The sequence below is a fragment of the Phaenicophaeus curvirostris genome (assembly GCF_032191515.1).
Source record: "Phaenicophaeus curvirostris isolate KB17595 chromosome Z unlocalized genomic scaffold, BPBGC_Pcur_1.0 scaffold_52, whole genome shotgun sequence".
NCBI classification, from domain to species: Eukaryota; Metazoa; Chordata; class Aves; order Cuculiformes; family Cuculidae; genus Phaenicophaeus; species Phaenicophaeus curvirostris.
The window spans coordinates 180389-206277 of record NW_027206665.1 but is presented as its reverse complement, the minus strand read 5'-3'; the positions used below and the strand labels follow the sequence as shown (position 1 = coordinate 206277).

Genomic DNA, 25889 nt, shown 5'->3' with positions numbered 1-25889 from the left:
AATACAATGCTTAAAGCACAACGCTTGAATGACTGAACATTGTTCTAACTTACCCAAGCCCAAACCAGCTGAAATTAGCAGTGTAGAATTTTTTTCACTGACAGTTAAGTAGTTTAGTCAGTTTTCCTTTCTGTTCTTAACCAGGATTATAGAAAGTAAATACTCATTATCAAATTTTCCTTTTAGATAAATGAATTGGTGGATGCCCGTGATGTCAGCATTGGAGCCTGGTTTGAAGCTCATATAGAAAACGTTACTCGAGCAACAAAAGGACATAAGAATGGTAAAGCTCAAGTAAAGAGTGGCAATTCTTACAAAAGGACTAATGGAAACTTAAGTCAAGATCATTCTAGAGAGAATGCAAATTACTTGGACAGTACACCATCCACATCTTCCTCAGACTGCACGGACACTGATGAAGAAGCTATTTATCATATCAAGTATGATGAGTAAGTGCTTCTGGTATTGTTTTGAGGACATCATATATTATGATTCGGTGTGTATAAACAAAGAATTTTGTTGAAGAAACTTGGAATTAAAGAGAGCAAGTTCAGTATTGCAACCAAGGAAAAGAAATATTAAAAAGCCATGACCTCTTTCAGTCAGATATAATGAATATCCTGAGAGTAATGAGTTTTTTTGGGGTTTTTTTCTTTTATTCACCAGTCCCTGAGAAGTATTAATGATGTCTTGACTTTATGAAACTCGGAATCCCCATCTCTAAGGAAGGGAAACTATGCATTGGATTTTTCTGTGCCTCTTTTTCCATGTAAAATACAAGTTAATATTTTCTTTAAAAACTACTCTGCTCATATGCGGTTCCTTCCATTGAAGTCTAAACAAGTGTTTCATGGGAGCAAATTCTGGTGCTTGAATTGTTTAAATTTTGTTTTAAAAGTAACATTTATGCATGAGATGACAGGTCTGCATTTCATGTAGAGGTTTCTCGTAGAGAATCTAGTGAGTGGGAACATAAAATCAGTTCTGAGCTGGAGTGAGGGTACAAAGGGATTTTTTTATTTTTAGTTTTTAAATCTGTGGTACAAGCAACTTTCAGAACCTATGACAGATGTGCTGCAGTAGAGGCTTCGTGCCGTAAACTCAGTGAGATTTGCAGGGATTTCTCATCACCAGCTTTTCCACCGGTGCACTCACATGAACCGGATCCTAGTTTTTTAACGATGCCTTAATTTACTGAAGCAGATAACTAAGCTTCTAAACCAATGGCACCAATGAGATGTTTGTAATACAGAGAACAAAAACAGTATCATAGAATTGTTTGGTTGGAAAAGACCTTTGAGATTGAGTCCAACCATACCTGTCCACTACTGAACCATATCCCTGAGCACCTCGTCTACCCATCTTTTAAATACCTCCAGGGATGGGGACTCAACCACCTCCCTGGGCAGCCTGATAACCCTTTCAGTGAAGAATTTTTTTTCCTGATGTCTAATCTGAACCTCCCCTGTTGCAACTGGAGGCCATTCCCTCTTGTCCTATCACCTATCACTTGGGAGAAGAGACCAACACCCACCTTGCTACAGCCTCCTTTCAGGTAGTTGCAGACAGTGATAAGGTCTCCCCTCAGCCTCCTCTTCTCCAGGCTAAACAACCCCAGGTCCCTCAGCCGCTCCTCGTAAGACTTGTGCTCCAGCCCCTTCACCAGCTTTGTTGTCCTTCCCTGGACACTATCGCACTTTGGCATGTGAGATTAAACGTAAAGGAACACATGTTTACTTTGCACAGAAGCATATTCAGTATTAGTCTTGTTGAGGATAAATTCAAGTTTTCAAAATATTTTTTTAAGTATAGATTTCAAGTTTTCTTGGATTTAATAATTACAATTTAAACCAGTTTTCTAGGGAAAAAAACCCAAGAACGTTGAAGACTGAAGCTGAACATCTTTTAGCTGCTCGTGGCAATATTAGATAAAACTTCTCTTTATATACTTTCCTAGGAGGATAATATAGCTTTTGTCTGAACGTGGAGTTCAAATGCAGTTTTATATCTACAACCATCTTTTTTTTTTTTTATCTAGATATGTTTGTCCACACACACAAATAAATAAATGGCTACAGTGTTGAAAGTAAATATTTACTTGGAAAATTATCAAAATACTTAAATTCAGAACTTCCTCACAACTTTAGTCACCCAGTATCATTACAGTTGGACTAGATGATCATTGCAGATCCCTTTCAACTGAACTATTCTAAAACCAACAACAAAAATAATTGTCTCTAAAATGATAGATATCCATTATGGTATGCTTTCAAAGACCTGGTTCTAAGACTGATTAGCTGTGTAACATCACAGAAGTATTGAGCAAAGGGCAAAAATTTGAGAGAATGTGTTTGCAATTATTGGAGTTAAATTATGTTCCTCTTTTGTAGATAGTGTCATTTTGTGCGAGTTAGAGATTCGAGGGAAAAACCACCTGTGAAGTAGAAAGCATAGCCAAGCTGATCTGACTTGCATAGGTGCACCTATGCTTACGAAATGTCAATTTTACTTCATGTGTACCTAGCATTTCCAGTAGATGCAGTCATCTTAGTCTTCCTATAACACAATCTGTCACAGGTTTGTGTTCTTAGCCAGTGACCATCTTAAAACATTATGGCTTATCTAATTTCGCTTACATCACGGTCATCTACTTGATTCACTTGATGGCCATTTACTGAAATGTTAAAAGTTTGAGCTTTTGGGGAGAAAAGTTACTTTAAAACTTTCTAGCAAGCAAGATCAGTGCATTTATCAGCTAATAGAGACTTCGGTAAAAGTTAACGTCCTACATATGACAAAACACAAGGCATCATTTGTGACGCTTAGTATTTACCTTTCAGCATCCCACTTCTTTGTTCTTTGAGTGGTAGTTAACACGCACGTTCACATGGTGGGTGGTTGTGCATGCACTCATAACACTGGCTTCAGGCACTAGTCTTTTTGCCTTTTTGGTATCTGTAGAGCACACATATCAAACACGAGAGAGGAAGAATACCTGGATAAATAGGGTAGCGTGTACTCTGCATCCTTCGGTTCTCGGTTCCAGGTGTCATTATCCTATTTGCCATCTCTTTGTGCTTGTTCTTTGAGGTTCATATTCTCCTATTAGCTCCTGTTTCTTCTTTGCCTGGTTGCTGTTCCTGGATGCTTAGGCTTGGGCTAGGTTGTGTGATACCAATCCACCTTGACAGCCTTTTCTAACCAAGCCTCTTCTTACTGTGTTCTTCAATGAAGTAGCTCATTTCTCCTTCCTTCTATCTCCCACAGCAGATGATTTCACCTTGGTTGATGGGCTTTAAGCTCCTTGCCCACAACAGGAGCATTCCTACCAGCGATAGAAGCCGTTGCTTTTTCTGCTTTGGGAAACTGCATGTCTCTGACAAGCAACCTGCAGACAGAGACCATAAGCCCGGTGCCCATAAAGCCACCAAAATGTCTTTCTTACATTATGGAGAAGACTACGGGGTTTGCCTCTGACGCAGACTGACAGCTGCTCAAATCCTCACCGAGATCATCTCAGTATCTAGACTGGTTCTCCTTCACTGCTTGTTTTATTATCCAGTCTAGAAAAACTGTCCACCAAGAAGGCTACAGCTGAAGGACAAGTCTGTTGTCATGTTTTGAGATGGGGTTGGGAACGTGGAGTAGACCTACGCTTTGTCTCTGAGACTTCGTGTTACGGCAAAGTTCGTTTGATACCCAGCTGTTGTGGCAAGTCCAGCTTGACAATGCACACAAACACAAAAAGAAGGGGAAGTGGGGAAATCAAACATTCATTTTCTTCCTGTTTACATCTGGAACCGACTACTCAGTGATGTTAATTCAGGAGATACTGGAAAGCTATCCACCCTTCCTCTCAACATGAAGCCCTCTACTGTCATAGATCTAGTTCTTTAGATCAATGTTTCTGGTACGGGTCTTTCTCCTAGCTGTCTTCAAACCCCAAAGATCCAACAGGTCTCCACTTAAATGGAGATCTAGAGCTGGGGGGTTTGGTTTGGGTTGCTTTTTTTTTCCAGTTGTCCCATTAGTATTGACACTGGCCAATTCAAGAGCAAGTCGAATGTTATCTAACATAATATATCTCACACCTCTGTAGTAAAAAAACCTTAACCAGCTTTATTTATACTGGAGCATGATTGTGTTTTTCTTGGGGAGGGAAGAAGATCATACTAAGAGGTCCTGCCCCCCTTTACAATTTCATTACAAGCTCTTTTGCAATTTTAGAAGACACCATCCTTTTCGAGGGGCTTAGCAAACTACTTTCCTGTTTCTATTTGGTGTCTGATTTTGTTTCGCTTCCAGTCACTCTAACTTCCTGCTGAATTTTGACAACACCATAAGAAACTTCTAAGCATTATACAGGCTATGACAGCTAAGATGAATAATATAATAATTCCTACAAAAATTTGTTTGAGCCATTTCAGATGTGGCAACCAGGATGTAAGCTTTTCCCAGATTTCCTGAAATCCGTATGAGGCGATACCAGCTTTATTTATACTGGAGCATGCTTATGTTTCTCTTGGGGGGAAGAAGATCATACTAAGAGGTCCTACCCACCTCCTTGCAGGTATTGAGTGGCTGCTATTAGCTGCCACATCCACATCCCCCAACCAAGCTTTTCCTTCACCTGACTGAACAAGTCCAGGCCCCCAGACTCTCCTCACTGAGCACATCTTGATAACTGTCTTGCCAGCCCATGTTCAGCTTGCTGTCTACCAGGAGCCCCAGGTCCTTTTCTACAGAGCTGCTACCCAGCCAGTCACTCCACAGGCTGTATTGTCACCAGGGGTATAGTGGGTTGATCCAGACCAGCAGCCAAGTACCCACACAGACCCTCACCAGCTTAATCAGCTTTATTTATGCTGGAGCATGCTTGTGTTTTTCTTGGGGAGGGGGTCAGAGTGAGAAACAGAAGGTCTTGATGCTGCATAATACTGCAAGTACCTTCTATTGTCACTTGAGTATCACCATAGGATTTTAGAGGAAAGTCAATAAGGCATTTCTTTTACTAACCATGACTGTATCTAGTAATATGATTTTACTGAGGTTTTACTGACGTGAATTCTTTTATTAAAGTGAGAAAAATTTACAGTATTTTCTTAGTTCTTGAGCCTTTTTAAGAGTATGATTTTTTCTCCTGTATTAGCTTGATTTGCTTAGCCCTGTATATTCCCATTTTCTTCTACCTTAGTTACATATTCATCTAGTGTATTTGAGAGTTTAGGTCTTAATTTAACATTGTTGTTATTCTAATAAATAATATGTTTAAATATAGGAGTAATTAGCACTACCTAATTTGAATGTATTTTCTCTGTGCTTATTTTGGTTTGTTATTTAGGAAAAGTGAAAGGGAAGGAGAGAAATAATCTACGTGATGGAGGTCATAATATGAAAAATACACTATTTTTTCCACAATTACAGTATTAGATATATCCAAGGACGTAGGTTTACTGTAAAAGTACAATTTATTCCTTACATGATGTAATGAGGAACAGTGTTATAGTGCTTAATGTACATAGAGGAGATTTCAAAAGTGTTAATTAGATTCAGTCTCGAGGATGTGTGACAAATGGTTTTCCAGTTATAAAAAAGTATCTGGATGTTCAGGCTGTGATGTTGGATATGCACAATTATGAATGCTAGCTACTTTTTTCCTGTGTCCCATTGAATATAAAAATTGGTGTGCCTTGTCCTATTGAAAGGAATCCTTAGACCAGGTTTAAGGTGAGTGGTTACAACTGTAAAAGCCTCTGCATCTGGTAGTATTTTAATAATGAATCTTCTTGCATATCAGGGAGATATTGTGAAACCTAGAGGGGGAAGATATATTCAGTTTACACACTTTGTGCCATCATATCTATAAATTCAGACCATCCCATTACTAAAAGCTGTAGAATAAATAGATGGAAAAGTCATGTATAGCAGTGGGGGTTTTGCAGTACATATGAACATCCTTGGTTATTATCCTTTATTCAGCTTCTAGGTAACAGAGGCATTGATTTAGACTAAAACCAGCTGAATGTCTTGATCATTCAAGTCGATTGGCTTTTTAATTTCATGATGTGAATGGTTAAACAATTACATGTGAGTTTTCTTCTAAAGAAAATATTACAATTATACTTTCCTCAAAAAATGTCACTTGGAAATTTTCCTTTTTTTGCAAATTGGGAACTTTTGTTTTTTAAATTGATAATGCTATCTGAGATGTTTGTCTGTGCTGGAAGAGAGGAAGGTAAAAAAAATGACTCTAACTTGTTATATAATGACTTCAGGACTAATTTGGCATCCAGAAAAAGCATGGAGAAATACGGATGAATATTGTTCCTTTAGAATTCTTCTGGAAGTTCAGAAGTCAAGAACAAATGATTGAAGAGAAGGGCTCCCAAGTGTGCTTTTTTTTGTTAAGTTTCTTAATAAACTCCCAGAAGACCTGTAGTTCAGAGCTTATAGAAGAGTTGTAAAAGACAAAATCACATGCAAAAGCCTGATTTTTTGGCAGTTGGAAGTTCCATTGTAGAATTTGCATGATTTCTAGGAAATTTTTTCTGTGATCATCTGAAAAAAATAATTTATTTCAGAACAAATTCTGTCCTCACAATAGACCTTCAGATACGCACTTGGAATCAATATCCATTGGACAGTTATGTAAAAGGCCTCTTGAAGCATCAAGCATCTTGTGAAAATATAAAGTCAAATCTTTATAACATTCTGCATACAGAACTGGAAAACTGGTTTCTGAGAGGGCAATTTTCGCCCATTTTTAAGCTATCTGTTCCTCCAAAGGAATGTTTCTGAGCTTAAGTCTCTGAGCAGTCAGTAACAGAAGAAACTCAGTGATAACTACCTATAATTTCTTTTCTGGAGAGCAGCTATTTTCTGTCCATAAAATGGGATACTTTGAGTGCCTGGTTTTGATACATGGTCTTATTCCATTTGTGCTGCCCAACAATCTTCTTTTTTATGTTCTTTTTGTTGAATGTGTCTCAGAACAGGGATGGAATAGCTGTTAAAAATAAAAATACTATAAGTGCATCAGTGATATATCATGAAAATTCTTTTCAGAGTTCTTACCGGGATAAGAAAGATGGCACAGAACTGAATGTGGGACAACACAACTCTTAGAGCTGAGTAACTATCATGTATCAGAAATGCTTTTTTAAATAATTTGCTTCATAATGACATCAGAATCTTCTCAATAGATCTTGGTTATCTTTCTAGACACGCTTATCAATACTGTTTACAGTTAGTTTTCAGTAGATTTGTAGTTTTCAGTAGACTGTGTGCATAAATATATTTCTACTTTGATTTTTTTCTACCATCTTCTTTAGCATTCTGAAGTTTAATTCCTGTTTTAATTTTGTAGTTAAAGTAAACTGCTTCTCACTCCACTATATACTACTTTCGTTTTCTCCATATTTCTTCAAATAATTCTGCAAAAAGTCTTATTGCAAGATAGGATCTAGGTACAATCAGAATATTAAACTCATCTGTTTTAGGTTTTGGAAGTCTTTTGGATTATAATGTTATGCCATTTTTCAGGCTCTGCAATCAAAAAGAAATTATCTTACAGCTGCTTTATGTGTCATTTTTATTATCTGTAGATGAACCTGTTTTATTGCTTCTGTGCATAGTTTCATTCATAGTAATTCTTTTGATTATCACATAGCTGAAGAATAGTTGTTTTTTCAAAGAAAATTGCAAGACAAAAGTAAACACAAAAAACCCCAAGTAAAAAACGTTTTAGAAACCATAAAGAGATATGTCCCATGAGACTGCCATTTGAATAGCAGCTCTACTGCAAATACCTCTTGTACCTCTTTTATGATGTTATTATTCTTATCCTACAGTTTGATAAATTAGAAAGGAGCAGTAAATGTGTATAGGACCTGATGAGATGCATCCCAGAGTCTTGAGGGAATTGGCAGATGTGGTTGCCAAGCCACTCTCCATGATATTTGAAAAGTCATCGCAATCACAAGTCCCTGGTGACTGGAAGAAGGGTAACATTGTGCCCATTTTTAAAAAGGGTAGAAAAGATGACCCTGGGAACTATCGACCTGTCAGCCTCACCTCTGTGTCTGGGTAGATCATGGAACAGATCCTCCTAGAAGCTATGCTAAAGCACATGGAGGACATGGAGGTGATTAATGGCAGCCACCATGGCTTCACCAGGGGCAAATCCTGTATGACCAACTTAGTGGCTTTCTATGATGGGGTAACCACAGCAGTGGACACAGCTAAACCAACGGATGTGATCTATCTAGACTTCTATAAAGCCTTTGACATGGTCCCCCATAACATCCTTCTCTCTATATTGGAGAGATATGGATTTGATGGGTGGACGGTACGGTGGATAAGAAACTGGTTGAATGGTCATATTCAAAGAGTAGTGCTCAATGGCTCAAAGTCCAGATGGAGATCCATGACAAGTGGTGTAGTAATTAAGGCATGGACCTCGTTGATGGGGGCGACAATCGAGATCAACTTTATTTAGAGAATGCAAACCTTATATAGTGCCTCTGTATCCAGTAACAGCTATCCCAGTGAATTTCTACACGTGAGAATCCTGCAATACAGCAACAGAGTGCAACCGCCCTGTTTCCCGCAGATGTGCCCCTTATCTCCATGTTATCCACCTAGAGCATTTCTTTCCTATTAACCCACGGGTCTTAATAAAGATTCCAAGTTTGCAACAAGCTAGCAAGCATGAGAACATTGGCCGTTTGTTCCCTGCTTGCTGCTAATATTGCAGGTACACCAAGGCATCGGCCGCTTGCCCCAGCATACATGCTATACTGGAATCTTCATGCCCACATTGCCCCCTTCTTTTGTTATAAACATCCTGAACTATCAATTGTTTGTTGTACCTTTCACAGAAAACATGATAGACACATGATTAAGCATAGAAATATCTTAATACGGATACACAGAATTATACTAATGCAAGAAAAGCGATTTTGATTAAGACCCTTAGCTAGCTTTCTGACTTAAGAATCCTTTATAACAAGTTTCTTCTTTCAGTCATCATTCATCTTCAAGCTTCTTGCCCCATCCATGTGTGCTGATATAGCCCCAGCATTATTGTTGTCCGTATCAGTATCGTCATCGTCATAATTTCTATCTCTGCTTAGATATGGATGGACACACTGTGCTGGCATCCACTTTGGTGCTTGACCTGTGGAAACACAAGCACATCCTCGACCCCATGTTATTAACTGACATGGTCCTTCCCATCAGCCTGATTCCAAAGATTATAATAACCTCTTGGCTCCTTCCTTTTTGAGCTGCTGACCCTCTGTTTGCAAAGACAAAAAATGCCTTACTATAGGAGATTACTCCACTCCCTGATCTTCCCGCACATTCAAGTAATTCAACACATACAGTGCCTTCCCTAATCTGTTCTGCGGTGTTTCACCATTCATTCCCCTTTTTGTTTTAACAACATATTTTTTTTAGTGTCTGATGGGCTTGTTCTACTATCGCCTGTCCTTCTATTATATACACCTGATTTGTCCACTGTCCATTTTCTTTCCACATTAGTACTGCTCTTCCTGTTTTTCCTGAGCCATCAGTAAATACTGTAGGGTCGTCAACCGGTCGCTTTCTGCATAAGGGCTTCTGTTCTATTTGTAATGTTTGCAGAGAGGAAAACAATTTATGACTCGGCAAGTGGATATCAATACTTCCTGGATAATCTGTTAGAGCTGCCTGTAAATTCAAACTATTTGCCATGCACCACTTAACATATTCCTTTGTCATTGGAATACAATTGATAATTGGGTCTTAATAACTGAACACTTCTTTTTCTTCCCTTGGTGATTATCATTGTAATCATTTAGAGTCTAGGTACTATTGGTTTTTGGGGTTGGTGTGGCAAAATATCCACTCAATAATTTGTAATGAATCCTTTGTATTTTCCTCTATCATCGGCATAATTATCCCTAAAGGTTGTCTGTGCTAAGGCCCAGCAGTTGCTGATGAGGGACACTGGAATGCAGAGTGTTCTCACAAATTGGCATTCCCCTAGAGAGATAACACAGTTAACTCTGGACTTCGGCAAAGCTAAAAAGGAAAAAAACTTAGAAAGGAAGGAGAAGAGGGGTGCACTCACACACATACAGCTGCAAGGCTGGGCTTTTTCCATTTTTTTTTCTCTCTTTCCTTGTTTTTTTGTTTTGCTAGGTATTTTACAATTTTTCCTTCTGAAGTCTTTCATTCCAAAGATCCCCAGGTAAATCTACCTGTTTGCCGGCTTAGTGGACATTTGAGATTGAAAGGTCCCGGAGATGTATGTCCAAGATTAATCAAAACCAATTTTCAAGTCTTACAAACGTTTGAAGCGCTTCAAACACGCACACAGGCGACCACTCATTTCAAAGCTACCTCAATGCATCCATATAATGTTGATTATGACTAGTTGATAATAACAGAACAAGTATTTCAATTCTGGTAGATATTGTTCTTCATTGCTCTGTGAGTGTTGTACTTTGCAGGCCCATGATTTTTGTAGTTTCTGCGTTCATAGAATCACAGACTGGTCAGTCGAGCCAAACCTCCATCTCCCCGTATGCGATTTCCTGCATGGGGTGCAATTGCTGGAAAACAAATCAGATGAGTGATTCTAGTGCCCTTTGGTATAAAGCCAGGAGGCACAGGCATCCAAGCCATTACTTGCATTGCTCTCGTAAAGGCGGCATCAGTCAGTTCCGGTAAAACAAGCAATCTTTGTAACAGGTGATCATGCAATTAACAGTGCACTAAGTCCGTTTTTTGCATTCTCTAAGGCTAATTGTTTAAGCAACACTTCTCTAGCGGCTATATTGCCTGCCTGCTTATTTAATGCCTCCTGTAGTTTGTCTAGAAAAGTCATGTAATAAACGCCATTTTCCAGATTTCTTTTTTATCACAAATACAGGTGTGTTCCAAGGGCTCTTAAATGGGTCTATATGCCCGTGATCTATTTGCTCCTCCACTAACTTTTGCAATGCACCCAATTTTTCACTCATTCATAGTTCCAAAGCCTATTCCCATTTTACTTAACACATCTCTCCCCCTAAGATTAGTGGAACGTGCACAACAAAGGCTTGCACTACAGCCTTTTTAAGATGTTCTGGCTTTCCCCCTTTTTTTTTAAAAAAAAAAAATTTAATGTGTAATTCAACATAAGATGCTGAGTTTGTTGGGACTAAACCAAATGTATTTCAGGGATTCTTGTGGTCCCAAAACCTTGTGAGCCACGCTCTATACAGTCAGCTTGGAACACAGCTGCATTGAACAAAATTAATTACACTATCCAGCTGTCCTTTGGTATTAATACTGGTGGAAATGGTGTTCATAACACTTGCTTGAATTATTCCAGTAAAGCCTGCATCTATGACCCCAGGTAAAATAAAGATTCCCAACCGAATTATTGATAATCGCTCTAATTACAAAGCAGCAAAGCCACCCCCCAATGGTCCTTTTACGTTCCGTGGTATTGTGTGAGCTGCAGACGATTGCAGCACTACTGCAATGGTGGTGACCACGTCTATCTCGTTGTTGCCTCTGGTTCTTGCTCTGAGGTGAGAGCTGCTGCTCGCACCTCTGAAGCATGCTTTGCTCCTAGTTTTCCAGGAACCTGGAAGTTTGCTCCCTGCTTGCTGCTAATATCGCAGGTACACCAAGGCATCACCCGCTTGCCCCAGCATACATGCAATACTGGAATCTTTATGCCCACAAAGTGGTGTCCCTCAGGGGTCTGTACTGGGACTAGTGCTGTTTAATATCTTCATCAATGATATAGACAGCGAGAACGAGTGCACCCTCAGCAAGTCTGCAGATGACACCAAGCTGAGTGTTGCAGTTGCCACACCGGGAGGACGGGATGTCATCCAGACGTACCTGGACAAGCTGGAGAACTGGGCCTGTGTGAAAATTTAGAGGTTCAACAAGGCCAAGTGCAAGGTCCTACTCCTGGGTCGGGGCAATCCCCGGTTTCTGTACAGGATGGGGGATGATGTGATTGAGTGCTGCCCTGGAATGCTGCTATGGAAGGTTACAGACTCTTCAGGAAGGATAGGTGAGGAAGGAGAGATGGTGGGGTAGCCCTCTGTGTTAAAGATAGTTTTGACAGCCTCGAACTCATTGATGGTGGTGATAGGGTTGAATGTCTATGGGTAAAAATTAGCAGAGCATCTAATAAGGCTGATACCGTGGTGGGAGTCTGCTATAGACCACCCAGACAGGATGAGGAGGCTGACGTGTTATTCTATAAGTAACTGGGAGAAGTCTCATGATCGCTAGCCCTTGTCCCCGTGGGAGACTTCAACTTACCAGATGTCTGCTGGAAGTACAATACAGCAGACAGGAAACAGTCCAGGAGGTTCCTGGAGTGTGCGGAAGACAACTTCCTAGCTTCCTAATTGGTGAGCGAGCTGACTAGGGAAGGTGCCCTCCTGGACCTGATGTTTGTTAACAGAGAAGGACTTGTGTGAGTTGTGACAGTTGGAGGATGCCTAGGGCACAGCAATCATGAGATAATAGAATTCTCAGTTCTAGGAGAAGCAAGGCGGGGGTCTCAGTAGAATGGCCTTGGACTTCCAGAGGGCAGACTTTGGACTCTTCTGAAGGCTGGCTGATAAAGTTCCATAGGAGACAGTTCTTTAGGGCAATAGAACTCACGAGGGCTGGATAATCTTTAAGAAGGAATTCCTATTGGCACAAGAGCAAGCCATCCCCGTGTGCCCAAAAATGAGCTGGAAGAAAACCAGCCTGGCTGAGTAAAGAGCTCTGGATGGAAATTGGGAAAAAAAGGAAAATATATGAACTCTGGAAGAAGGGGCAGGCAACTCGTGAGGACTACAGAGATGAAGTGAGATCCTGTAGAGAGAAAATCAGAAGGGCTAAAGACCAATTAGGACTTAGATTGGGCCACTGTGTGAAAGGCTCAGTGCTGGGTCCAGTCCCTTTCAATATCTTTATCAATGATCTGGATAAGGGGATCGAATGTACCCTTAGCTGGGAGGAAGTGTTGGTCAACTTGAGGGTAGGGAGGCTCTACAGAGGGATCTGAACAGGCTGGATTGATGGGCTGTGACCAAGGGGATGAGGTTTAACAAGGCCAAGTGCAGAGTCCTACACTCGGGACACAAAAACCCTGTGCAGCACTACAGGCTTGGGGAAAAATGGCTGGAAAGCTGCCTGGAGGAGAAGGACCTGGGGTGTTGATCAACAGCCAAGTGAACATGAGCCAACAGTGTGCTCAGGTGGCCAACAAAGACAATAGCATCTTGGCTTGTATCAGAAATGGCATGGCCAGCAGGACCAGGGAAGTGATTTTGCCCCTGTACTCCGCACTGGTGAGGCTGCACTTCAAATATTGTGTTCAGTTTTAGGCCCCTCACTACAAGAAAGGCATTGAGGTCCTGGAGCATGTCCAGAGAAGAGCAATGAAGCTGGTGAAGGGCCTGGAGAACAAGTCTTACAAGGAGTGACTGAGGGAGCTGGGGTTGTTTAGCCTAGAGAAGAGGAGGCTGAGGGGAGACCTTGTCACTGTCTACAACTACCTGAAAGGAGGTTGTAGCGAGGTGGATGTTGGTCTCTTCTCCCAAGTGATAGGTGATAGGATGAGAGGGAATGGCCTTAAGCTGCATCAGGGGAGGTTCAGATTAGATATTAGGAAAAATTTCTTCATCAAAAGGGTTATCAAGCACTGGCACAGGCTGCCCATCCCTGGAGATGTTTAAAAGGTGAGTAGATGAGGTCCTTGGGGATATGATTTTGTAGTGGACTGGTATGGTTGGACTTGATCTCTAAGGTCTTTTGCAACCTAATGATTCTATGATTCTATGAACAGCTCCCCCCATTTCGTGTCATCAGCAGGTTTGATTATTAAACCTTCAAGTCCTGCATCCAGGTCATTTATGAAGACATTAAAGAGCACTTGCCCTGAGATGGATCTGTGCAGAACCCCACTAGTGACTGGTCACCAGCACAATGTAACACCATTCTATGTGACCCTTCGAGCCCAGCCTGTCAGCCAGTTGCTCACCCACTGCATTATGTGTTTATCCATCTGAATGATGGACATTTTGTTTAGAAGGACACTGTGAGAGATCATATTGAAGGCTTTACTGAAATCCAGAAAGATTACATCAACTGGTTTCCCTTGGGCCACTAGGTGTGTAACCTTGTCATAGAAAGAAATGAAGTTTGTCAGGTAGGACCTTCCCCTTATGAACCCGTGCTGGCTGGGACCAATGACTGTTGTCTTTCAAGTGTTTTTCAATAGCTCCCTCAATAATCTTCTCCATAATCTTACCTGGGCATGGAAGTGAGACTGACAGGCCTGTAGTTACTGGGGGTCATCCCTGCTGCCCTTCTTGAAGACTGGGACATTTGTCAGCTTCCAGTCAACTGGTACCTCTCCAGATCCCCAAGAGCACTGGAAAACTCATTGAGAGAGGTCTTGCTATGACATCAGACAGCTCTTCAAGTGCCCTTGGTTGAATCCCATCAGGCCCCATTGACTTACAGGGATCCAGCTGGAGCAGCAAATGCCACACAAGTTTGGGGTTGATTGGGACTTTAACATTTGCACTGTCATGATTCTCTAGCCCAGAGCTCTGGAGGTGCCCGAGCCCATCATCGGTGTTGAAGATCAAGGCAAAGAAAGCATTAAACGTCTCTGCTTTGTCTAAATCCCTGTTTATGAGGTGTCCATGTTCATCAAGTAATGGGCCAATGTTATTTCTGGCCTGCCTTTTGGTTTTAACATATTTTAAAAGGCCCTTTTTTCTTGTCCTTCACAGCTCTGGCCAGCCTCAACACTTTGTGCTTTGGCCACACAAATTTCTGCCCTACAGTGGCAAACAACGTCCCTGTAGTCCTCCCATGTCACCTGTCCTTGCTTCTGCTGGCGATACACCTTCCTTTTATGCCTCAGTTCCAGTAGAAGATCCCTGCTCAGCCAGGCCGGCTTTCTGCCTCACCTGCTTGACTTCCAGCATTTTGGAATTGCCTGAGTTGAGATCTTGCTGTCAGTTTCCCTCCTGTCACCAGATGTTAAACTTGACTGCTTCATGGTTGCTGTGGCCAAGGCAGCCTCCAATTGCCACTTCACCCACGAGATTCTCTCTGCTAACAAGCAACAAATTGAGGAAGACACCTTTCCTGATCGGTTTCCTCAGCAACTGTGCCATGAAGTTATCATCCAGAGAGTTTAGGAATCTTCTGGATCTGTTTGTACCCACTGTGTGCAACTCCCAGTTGATATCTGGCAAACTGAAGTCCCCCATGAGGACAAGGGCAGATGACTAGGAGGCGTTCCTTAAAGAGTGACTCATCAGTGTCATCGTCCTGGTTGGGTGGCCTATAGCAGACTCCCACAATGATATCCATTTTAATTGTCTGTCCCTTAATCCTTATCCAGAGGCTCTCAGCTATGCCAACTGCAAGCTCCATGCATTCCACCCTTCCACTACATGTAATGCCACCACTGTGCCTCACCTGCCCTGTCTATCCCTCCCGAAGAGCCTGCAACCATCCGTCATGGCACATCAGTCACAGGACTCATAGGACTCATCCCACCAGGTTTCACTTATGCCAGTAATGTTGTATCCCTGGCACTGGGCCAAGGCTTCCAGCTCCTCCTGCTTGTTCCTCATACTGCGTACACTCGTATAGAAACACTTCTTGTGTGGTCCATTGTGCCCATCTCCTCGTGGAGCAGTCTGAATCTCACTAGGATGCAACTCCTCAGACTTTGGCATGCCTTCCCATTGCTCATCACTGACCAGCCTGCTATTGCCCCTTCCCCCTTCAAATCTAGTTTAAAGCCCTTCCAGCTCTTGAGCAAAAATCCTTTTCCCCTTCTGTGAAAGGTGCATACTGGTGGATGCCAGTAGACCTGGTGATGAATAGACCACCCCATAGTTGAAACCCCAAAGTTCCGCCGATGACACCAGCCTCAGAGCCATGTGTTGACCAGCTGGGTCTGCCTGCTCCATTCAGTATTCTTCCCCACTACTGAAAGGATTGAAGACAATACCACCTTTGTACCTGACCCTTTAACCAACCATCCCAGGACTCAGAAATCCCTTTGAATTGCTTCAGGGTTTCTCCTTGCTATCTCTTCGCTGCCTATATGAAAAAACACTAGTGTAATAGTGTAATAGTCTGAGGGCATTACCAGACCAAGGAGTTTCCTGGTGATATCTCTCACCTTGGCCCCAGGGAGGCAGCAGACTTCCCTGTGGGTTGGGTCTGGTTGGCATATCAGACCCAGCGTTCCCCTCAGAAGGGAGTCACCTATGACAACTACCCTTCTTTTTGTCTTCACATGAGTGGTGGTGATGTGGGGGTTGACTGCCTAGACAACCCCTCCATCCCAGAAGGACCTATGCCCGCATCATCTGCTATTTGCCCATCCAATTCCAGGGCATTATACCTATTGTGCACAGGCACCAGGGAAGGTGAGGCAGGCTGAGAGCGGATTTGCCGCCACCCCAAGCAGATGCTTCCAGGGAACGCCCCACCTCATCAGCCTCACTTGCGAGAGCTACTACTTCCGGGATTTGGGAATCGCCTGCCTTGCTCATCCTTGGGCTTCCCTTGCTCTGGGGACCCCTTGTCCACCTCAATCTAGTGCTCGACTGCAGAACTTGCTATCCTGCCGCCGATTCTCACTGACTGAGTCCTTGTCAGTGTACCTTGAATCAGCTGTTGGAAGACTAGACATATAACTTTGTCAGAGCCCTCATATTTAAGCTGCTATCAGCAGCAGAAATTTCTTTATGCAAAAATCACAGAATCACACAGAATCACAGAATAACCAGGTTGGAAGAGACCCACCGGATCATCGAGTCCAACCGTTCCCATCAAACACTAAACCATATCCCTCAGCACCTCATCCACCCGTGCCTTAAACACCTCCAGGGAAGGTGACTCAACCACCTCCCTGGGCAGCCTGTTCCAGTGCCCAATGACCCTTTCTGTAAAGAAGTTTTTCCTAACGTCTAGCCTAAACCTCCCCTGGCGGAGAAGCAAGCTACAATAGATATTTTTTTGAAGACCTTTGAATTATCTTGTTCACTATAGATAGGCATGTTGGAAAGTGACTGTCATACTTTCCTTAATAATATTAGAGTTTTGCCATTATGGTCTAACAAACTATGGTATTTGTTATAGGACTGTAATACTATAAAGTACGCGTGCACTTTTAAAAATCCTAGAAATAAATGATGGGGAATTAATTTAAGATTTATCATTCTGTAGTGGATTAAACCCAGTTGGCAACTAAGCACTACACAGCTGCTCACTCACTTACTCCCCCTGCCCCTAGTGGGATGGGGAGGAGCGTGAAAAAAAAAGTAAAACTTGTGTGTTTAGATAAAGACAGTTTAATAGGAAAACAAAGGAAGAGAGAATTATAATAATAATGATAATAATAGAATATACAAACCAAGTGATGCACAATAAAATTGCTCACCACCCAATTACTAATGCCCATCCCTGAGCAGCGATAGATCTACCCCCAAGCCAACTCTCCAGTTTATATACTGAGCATGATGTTATATAGTATGGAATATACCTTTGGCCAACTTGAGTCATCTGTCCTGGCTATGCTCCCTCCCAGCTTCTTGTGCACCTCCCCACTGGCAGTGCATGGGGAGCTGAAAAGTCCTTGACTTAGTATAAACACTATTTAGCAACAAACAAAAACATCAGTCTGTTATCAATGTTATTCTCATACTAAATCCAAAACATAGCACTATACCAGCTACTAGGAAGAAAATTAACTCTACCCCAACCCAATCTAGGACACATTAGTACTAATATTGATTTTAAAGAAATAGTGTTTATAATAGCAGTTCTCTCCAGATACTACATGCTTTCTTTTCATCTTTTAAACCTCTGCTGTGACCTCATTAAAGCATCTAATTTTAAAAGCTAGCATTGTTTTTGTGGTGGAAGCCTCTTTTTACTGTGCAGCATCAGAAATGAACTTAAGTATAATCATTGTGGGAAGGGGATACCAACAGGAGAGTTGATGGTAAGCCAAGGGTTGTCATGACATCATGTGAGGGTGATGATGCTAGTGGGAAGATTTACACTGCTCCTGGGAGCATAGAGGGCTCAGGTGCTGATCTGAAATGCTTGTACGCCAACGCATACAGTATGAGAAAAAGCCAGGATGAAATGGAAGCATTGGTCAGGTCCTAGCATTATATTACCAAGAGGACTGGATGCTCCTGAGCAACGAAATCCTGGTGGTGCAAGAGCAGGCCAGCCCCATGTGCCAGAAAATGAGCCATTGGGGAAGAAAACCAGTTTGGCTGAGCAGAGAGATCTGGGTGGATCTCGGAAAAAAGAGGAAAGTATATGAGCTTTGGAAGAAGGGGCAGGAATCTCAGGAGGACTACAGGGATAAAGTAAGGTCATGCATAGAGAAAATCAGAATGGCTAAAGCCCAACTAGAACTTAAATTGGCCAATTCTGTGAAAGATAATAAAAAAATGTTTCTACAAGTATATTAACAACAAAAGGAGGGCCAAGGAGAATCTCCATCCTTTACTGGACACAGAGGGAACAATAGTGACACAGGATGAGGATAAGGCTGAGATACTTAATGCCTTCTTTGCCTCAGTCTTTAACAGTAAGGTAAGATGTTCTCTGGGTACTCAACCTCCTGAGCCAGTAAACAGGGAGGAAGAGCAGAACAAAGCTCCGTTGATCCAAGAAGAAATGGTTAAAGACCTGCTAGGCAAATTAGATATTTGTAAGTCTATGGGGCTGGATGGGATTCATCCGAGGGTATTAAGGGAGATGGTGGAGGTGCTTGCCAAACCCCTTTCCATCATCCACCAGCACTCCTGGCTGACTGGGGAAGTTCCACTTGACAGGAGGTTGGCAAATGTGATGTCCATTAACAAGAAGGGTAGGAGGGAGGGTCTGGGAAACCCCAAGACTGTCAGTCTGACCTCGGTGCCAGGGAAGGTCATGGAGCAGGTCATCTTGAGTGCTATCACAGAACACACACAAGACAATTGGGTGATCAGCCCCAATCAACATGGGTTTATGAAAGGCAGTGACAGGGGACAGGACAAGAGGGAATGGCCTCAAGCTCCGCCAGGGGAGGTTTAGGCTGGACATTAGGAAAAAATTTTTCACAGAAAGGGTCATTGGGCACTGGAACAGGTTGCCCAGGGAGGTGGTTGAGTCACCTTCCCTGGAGGTTTTTAAGGCACGGGTGGATGAGATGCTGAGGGATATGGTTTAGTGTTTGATAGGAATGGTTGGACTCGATGATCCGGTGGGTCTCTTCCAACCTGGTGATTCTATGAATCTATGTTTCTATGATTCTATGATTCTATGATTCTATGAAATGGAGTTAAATCTAGCTGGAGGCCCGTCACAAGTGGTGTCCCCCCAGGGCTCAGTGCTGCGTCCAGTCCTGTTCAATATCTTTATCAATGACCTTGATGAATGGATTGAATGTACCCTTAGTAAGTTTGCAGATGACACTAAGCTGGAAGGAAGTGTTGATCAGCTTGAGGGTAGGGAGGCTCTACAGAGGGATCTGAACAGGCTGGAATGATGGACTGAGGCCAATGGAATGAGGTTTAACAAGGCCAAGTGCAGAGTCCTGAACTCAGGACACAACAACCCTGCGCAGTGCTAGATGCTTGGGGAAGAATGGCTGGAAAGCTGCCTGGAGGAGAAGGACCTGGGGTGTTGATTGACAACCAACTGAACATGAGGCAGCAGTGTGCCCAGGTGGCCAACAAAAACAATAGCATCTTGGCTTGTATGAGAAACAGCGTGACCAGTAGGACCAGTGAAGTGATTGTGCCCCTGTACTCAGCACTGCTGGGGCTGCATCTCAAATACTGTGTTCAGTTCTGGGCCCGTCACTACAAGAAAGACATTGAAGTCCTGGAGTGTGTCCAGAGAAGAGCGATGAAGCTGGTGAAGGGCCTGGAGAACAAGTCTTACAAGGAGCGGCTGAAGGAGCAAGGATTGTTTAGCCTAGAGAAGAGGAGGCTGAGGGGAGACCTTATCACTGCCTACAACTACCTGGAAGGAGGTTGTAGCGAGGTGGATGTTGGTCTCTTCGCCCAAGTGATAGGTGATAGGATAAGAGGGAATGGCCTCAAGCTGCACCATGGGAGGTTCAGATTGGACATTAGGAAAAATTTCTTCATCAAAAGGGTTATCAAGCACTGTCACAGGCTGCCCAGGGAGGTGGTTGGGTCGCTGTCCCTGGAGATATTTACGGTATGGGTAGATGAATGCTTCAGGATATGGTTTAGTAGTGGACATATATGGTTGGATTTGATGATCTCGAAGGTCTTTTCCAACCTAGTGATTCTATGTTTCTACAATTCTATGATATTGTTGGTATTAGTAAGACTTAGTGGAATGAGTCCCACAGCTGGAGTGCTGGGATGGAGGGCTGTTTAGGAGGGATAACAGGGCAGGTGAGGTGGAGGAGTTAAACTGTATGTAAGGGAGAGGCTTGACTCTACAGCCCATTACAGTTAGGGGTTATGTGGTTGAGAACCTCTGAGTGAGCATTAGGGGGAAGGAAAACAAAGGACGTTGTAGTAGGTGTCTACTGCCGATCGCCCAGCCAGGATGATAACATCGACGAGTTATTCTATAGGCAATTAGGAGAAATCTCTGGATCGGTAGCCCTTGTACTTATGGGAGACTTCGACTTCCCAGCCACCAACTGGGAATACCATACTGCTGAGACGAGCAAGTCTGGGAAATTCCTGAAGTTTGTGGGAGATGATAACTTCTTGTCACAAGTACTCTGAGAGCCAAATAGGAAAGTTGCCCTCCTGGACTTGTCATAGAATCATAGAATCATAGAATCATAGAATCATAGAATAACCAGGTTGGAAGAGACCCACTGGATCATCAAGTCCAACCATTCCTATCAAACACTAAACCATATCCCTCAGCACCTCGTCCACCCGTGCCTTAAAAACCTCCAGGGAAGGTGACTCAACCACCTCCCTGGGCAGCCTGTTCCAGTGCCCAATCACCCTTTCTGTGAAGAATTTTTTCCTAATGTCCAGCCTAAACCTCCCCTGTCGGAGCTTGAGGCCATTCCCTCTTGTCCTGTCCCCTGTCACTTGGGAGAAGAGGCCAGCACCCTCCTCTCTACAACCTCCTTTCAGGTAGTTATAGAGAGCAATGAGGTCTCCCCTCAGCCTCCTCTTCTCCAGGCTAAAAAACCCCCGCTCTCTCAGCCGCTGTCGTTTGTGAACAGAGAAGGACTCATGGGAGATGTGATGATAGGTGACTGTCTTGGCCACAGGGATCACAAAATGGTTGAGATTAAAATCTTCACTGTAATGAGGAAAAAGGACAGCAAAGTTGCTACCTTGGATTTCAAGAGAACAAACTTTAAGCTGTTCAGAGAGCTATTTAGCAGTGTCCTCTGGGAATCTGCCTTTGAGGGCTTAGGAGTCCATGAGTGCTGGTCAGTCTTTAAGAACCACCTGTTAGAAGCACAGGATCAGGCAGTTCCAGTGTGTTGTAATTCAAGCAAGTGGGGCGGAAGACCAACTTTGTTGAACAGGGGACTCCTCAAGGAGCTCAAGAGGAAAAAGAAATCATAGCATCTCTGGAAGCAAGGTCAGTCTTCACAAGAAGATTACAGAGCTGTGGTTCATATGTACAGGGAGAAGACATGAAAGGCCGAAGCTCAGGTAGAGCTACTAGAGTTGAAACTGGCCAGGGTTGTGTCAGACAACAAGAAAGGCTTTTTAATGTACCGTAAGAGGAGGTCTAAGGAAAACATTGAACCAATACATGTTGAAGAACGCCACCTGAATAATAGGGATGAAGAAAAAGCAGAGGCATTCAATGCTTTTTTTTCCCTCAGCATTTAATAATACTGATAGACCTTGGGCTGCCTGGTCCCCGAGTCAAAGGACCATGACTGTGGGAACAGTGACTTTCCATTTGTGGACACTGCAATTATAAGGGACCCACTGTATCATTTGAATGTTTCTAAGTCTGTGGAGCCTGATGGAGTACACCCCAGAGTACTGAAGGAGCTAGCGGATGTTACGCCAGGACCCCTCTCAATTATCTACCAAAGATCTTGGGAGTCTGGGTAGGTCCCCACTGACTTGAAGCTAGGCAATGGTATTCCAATCCACAATGGTGTGAGGGAAGACCCAGGAAACTACAGCTCTGTTAGTCTAATCTCAGTACTTGGAAAAATTACAGAGAAGATCACACTTGGTGGTACTGAAAGGCATTTAAAGGACAATGCAGTCATCAGGCACAGTCAACGTGGATTCACAGAGGGAAAGTCTTGTTTAACTAATTTGATATCTTTCTATAATAAGGTCACCAGCCTAGTGGATGAAGGGAAGGTGGTGAATGTAGTTTTTCTGGATCTTAGTCAGGCTTTTGATGCTGTCCCTCAACAGCACTCAACAAGTTGTCCAACTGTGCGATGCGCAGGTACATGGTGTGCTGGGTGAAGAACTGACTGAATGGCAGAGCTCAAAGGGTTGTGGTGAATGAGGCTACATCTGGCTGGTGACTACTCACCTGTGGTGTTGCTCAGGGCTCAATGCTAGGGTCAGTTCTGTTTAATATTTTTATCAATGATCTGGATGCAGGAGTTGAACACACCATTAGCATATTTGCTGATGACACTAACTTGGGAGTTGCTGTTGATTCTCTCATGAGACAAGAGGCCTTGCAGAGGAATATTGACAGATTTGAGCACTGAGCAATCATCAGTGGCACGAAATTCAACAAGAACAGGCCTCAGATTCTGCACCTAGGATGGAATAACACTGAGCACAAGTACAGACAGGAAGAGGAGTGGCAGAAAAGCAGCCCTGCAGAAAGGGATCTGGGGGTGCTGGATGACAGCAGGCTCAGTATGAGCCAGCAGTGTGCACTGGCAGCCAAGAGGGCAAACCACATCCTGGGGTGCACTAAACACAGCATAACCAGCTGGTCAGAAGAGGTGAGTACACCTCTGTATTCAGCGTTGGTGCAGCCTCGCCTTGAGTACTGTGTGCAGTTCTGGGCCCCACAATTTAAGGAGGATGTGAAGGTCCTTGAATGCATCCAGAGGAGGGCAGCAGAGCTGGTGAAAGGGTTGGAAGGCGTAAGTGGTTGAGAACTCTGGACCTCTCCTCGCCTCGCCTCGCCTCGCCTCACACCTCCTCTCCTCTCCTCTCCTCTCCTCTCCTCTCCTCTCCTCTCCTCTCCTCTCCTCTCCTCTCCTCTCCTCTCCTCTCCTCTCCTCTCCTCTCCTCTCCTCTCCTCTCCTCTCCTCTCCTCTCCTCTCCTCTCCTCTCCTCTCCTCTCCTCTCCTCTCCTCTCCTCTCCTCTCCTCTCCTCTCCTCTCCTCTCCTCTCCTCTCCTCTCCTCTCCTCTCCTCTCCTCCTCTCACCTCCACCACCTTAAGCACCTCCTTTTATTTGGGTTTTTTTTTGTCCGCTTTAGTTGTAGTAAAATACCACTCAAATAGTCCTACTTTAATTTTTTTTTATTTAATGTCTCTTCTTGAGAAGGGAATAGAGGTCACTAGAAATTATTCTTAATATAGTTGAGATTGAAGGGAGGAATAATCAGGTTTCCAATTTAAAAAAAGTCTTACTGCTAAACCACCCAAAATCTCACAAATGTCTTCTTGTACACTGGCTTTTTTCTTTCTGCTTATTCTTTATTTCTTATAATTTGACAACTCAGGGGAGATTTAGGCTGGACATTAGGAAGAAATTCTTCACAGAAAGGGTCATTGGGCACTGGAACAGGCTGCCCAGGGAGGTGGTTGAGTCACCTTCCCTGGAGGTGTTTAAGGCACGGGTGGACGAGGTGCTAAGGGGCATGGTTTAGTGTTTGATTGGAATGGTTGGACTCAGTGATCCGGTGGGTCTCTTCCAAACTGGTTATTCTGTGATTCTGTGATTCTGTGAACCTTTACTGTATCTCTTTAAGACAAATCCTGAAGTAATGCTGCTCTGATTTAACACAGTAGAGTTTATTTTTATAACTGAAGAGAGAAAACCCTTGAAAATTCTTAGCTCTCATGTCTATTAGGAAGTCTTGGAAATAGTCCTGATTTTGCTTATGGGTTTCTGCATTTAGCCATATTTTTAACCATTGTTTTGTAAATGGAATATGAACTCATGCAATATATGTTGTTATTGAAAATGGTGATAATGTAACAAATGTCTGAAAGCCAAGTTAAACTATAATTGAGCAGTTCTGAAGATTCGAGTTTTAGTCTTGGTTGCTTTTTCATTGTTGGCTTAATTGGGTCCTTTGACTTGACTGAGAACAAATTTAATCTCTGCCTCTGTAGAAACTTGAAGTTATAAAAAGAAATCATCAAATGCCCATGGATTTTTTTTCCTTTGGACTGCTGGATGCTTTTTCCACTATGAGATTAATCAGGTCACTAGTCTTCATTTAGACTAATATAAAATTTAGAAAAAACATACTAGATCAAACTTTTAAACAGAGTTAAGCATTAATACTTACAAAAGTCATGTTGAAAAATATGCTTCTGAAAAAACGTTATCTTTAACTTAATAATTTCTGCTTCAGGAGTACTAATTTCCACTTCTGTTTGGTTTTGCCTCAAGGTATCCAGAGAATGGCATTGTAGAAATGGACACCAAAAATCTTCGACCACGAGCAAGAACCATTCTGAAGTGGAGTGAACTAAAAGTGGGTGATGTGGTGATGGTTAACTACAATGTTGAGGCTCCAGAAGAAAGAGGATTCTGGTTTGATGCAGAAATTACCTCTCTAAGAGAAATTTCAAGGACTAACAAAGAGGTTCATGCTAAAATTCTGCTGGGGTAAGATTTCTTTGGCTAATATGGAAAGCCTATTTACATTCTTGAACAAGTAACCAAAACCTAAATCTTTTAGGTACTCACCTGATCAGACGGTCCTCTTTTTTTGCTGAGTTATGGAAGCACTATCTGGACTTGTTAACCAATCATCACATCCCATGTCTGCTTCCCTCTCTATGTCGGGGGCTGGAGAACAAAAAAAAAATAATATTTTCACAGAAAGGGTCATGGGGCACTGGAACAGGCTGCCAGGGAGGTGGTTGAGTCACCTTCCCTGGAGGGGTTTAAGGCACGGGTGGACGAGGTGCTAAGGGGCATGGTTTAGTGTTTGATAGGAATGGTTGGACTCGATGATCCGGTGGGTCTCTTCCAACCTGGTGATTCTGTGATTCTATGATCTCAGTTCACTGGGGTCTACTGAGAAGTGACAGAATCTGCTACAGGAATTAAATAATTTCCTTCACACATGAACTTCAGATGTGACTCAAGGTTGCAAGCTTAACCATTGTTATCCTTCCAGTCCTTACCAGCTCCACTGTTGATGATCCACAGGATAGAACACAGATCTGGCAATATTAAAACAGCAGATTCCATGAGTCAGGTTTTCCCATTTGTACGGAAAATATAGTAAGCCAAGAGTAATGGGGAATTGGGATTTCTTCTTCAGATCAGTAGGATGTCCAAGAAGGCAACCTAAGAAAAGAACAAAATGCATCCTGTCTAGGCTACAAGCAAAGCAGGAGGTAGTTATTTGAGATCCTCCTTTCAGAATTCCTTCATACAAATTTGGTCCTAGTACCCCTTTAATTAAAGCTGTGGTGACTGTGTTGCAAGGGGAAATACGTGTTCACACTATAGTCCCTACAAGGGCTTGTCAGGAGAGTCTTCTGTAAAAGGTGACTTGGAGGGATCATTTGCAGCTATAGGATAGGGAAAGGAGAGAGGCGACAAAAAATGGTTGAGGCCTCAAGATTGGACTCCGAAAATGATAGCAGAGATACCAAGAACCCAATGCGGTAGAATAATGGATTATGCACAACCTTCAGGAAAGGAACA

At 42.8% G+C, this 25889-nt stretch overlaps 1 protein-coding gene across 1 annotated transcript in view; it reads left to right on the top strand.

The window, feature by feature from the left end:
* The window catches only part of LOC138733859 (E3 ubiquitin-protein ligase UHRF2-like), a 67683-nt gene extending 42843 nt beyond the window's left edge, over nucleotides 1-24840 (top strand). Inside the window, exons 3-4 of the mRNA XM_069881365.1 lie at nucleotides 187-449; nucleotides 24618-24840. Coding sequence (XP_069737466.1) covers nucleotides 187-449; nucleotides 24618-24840 — 486 coding nt within the window. The remainder of the gene's footprint in view (nucleotides 1-186; nucleotides 450-24617) is intronic.
* Nucleotides 24841-25889: the final 1049 nt, after the last annotated feature.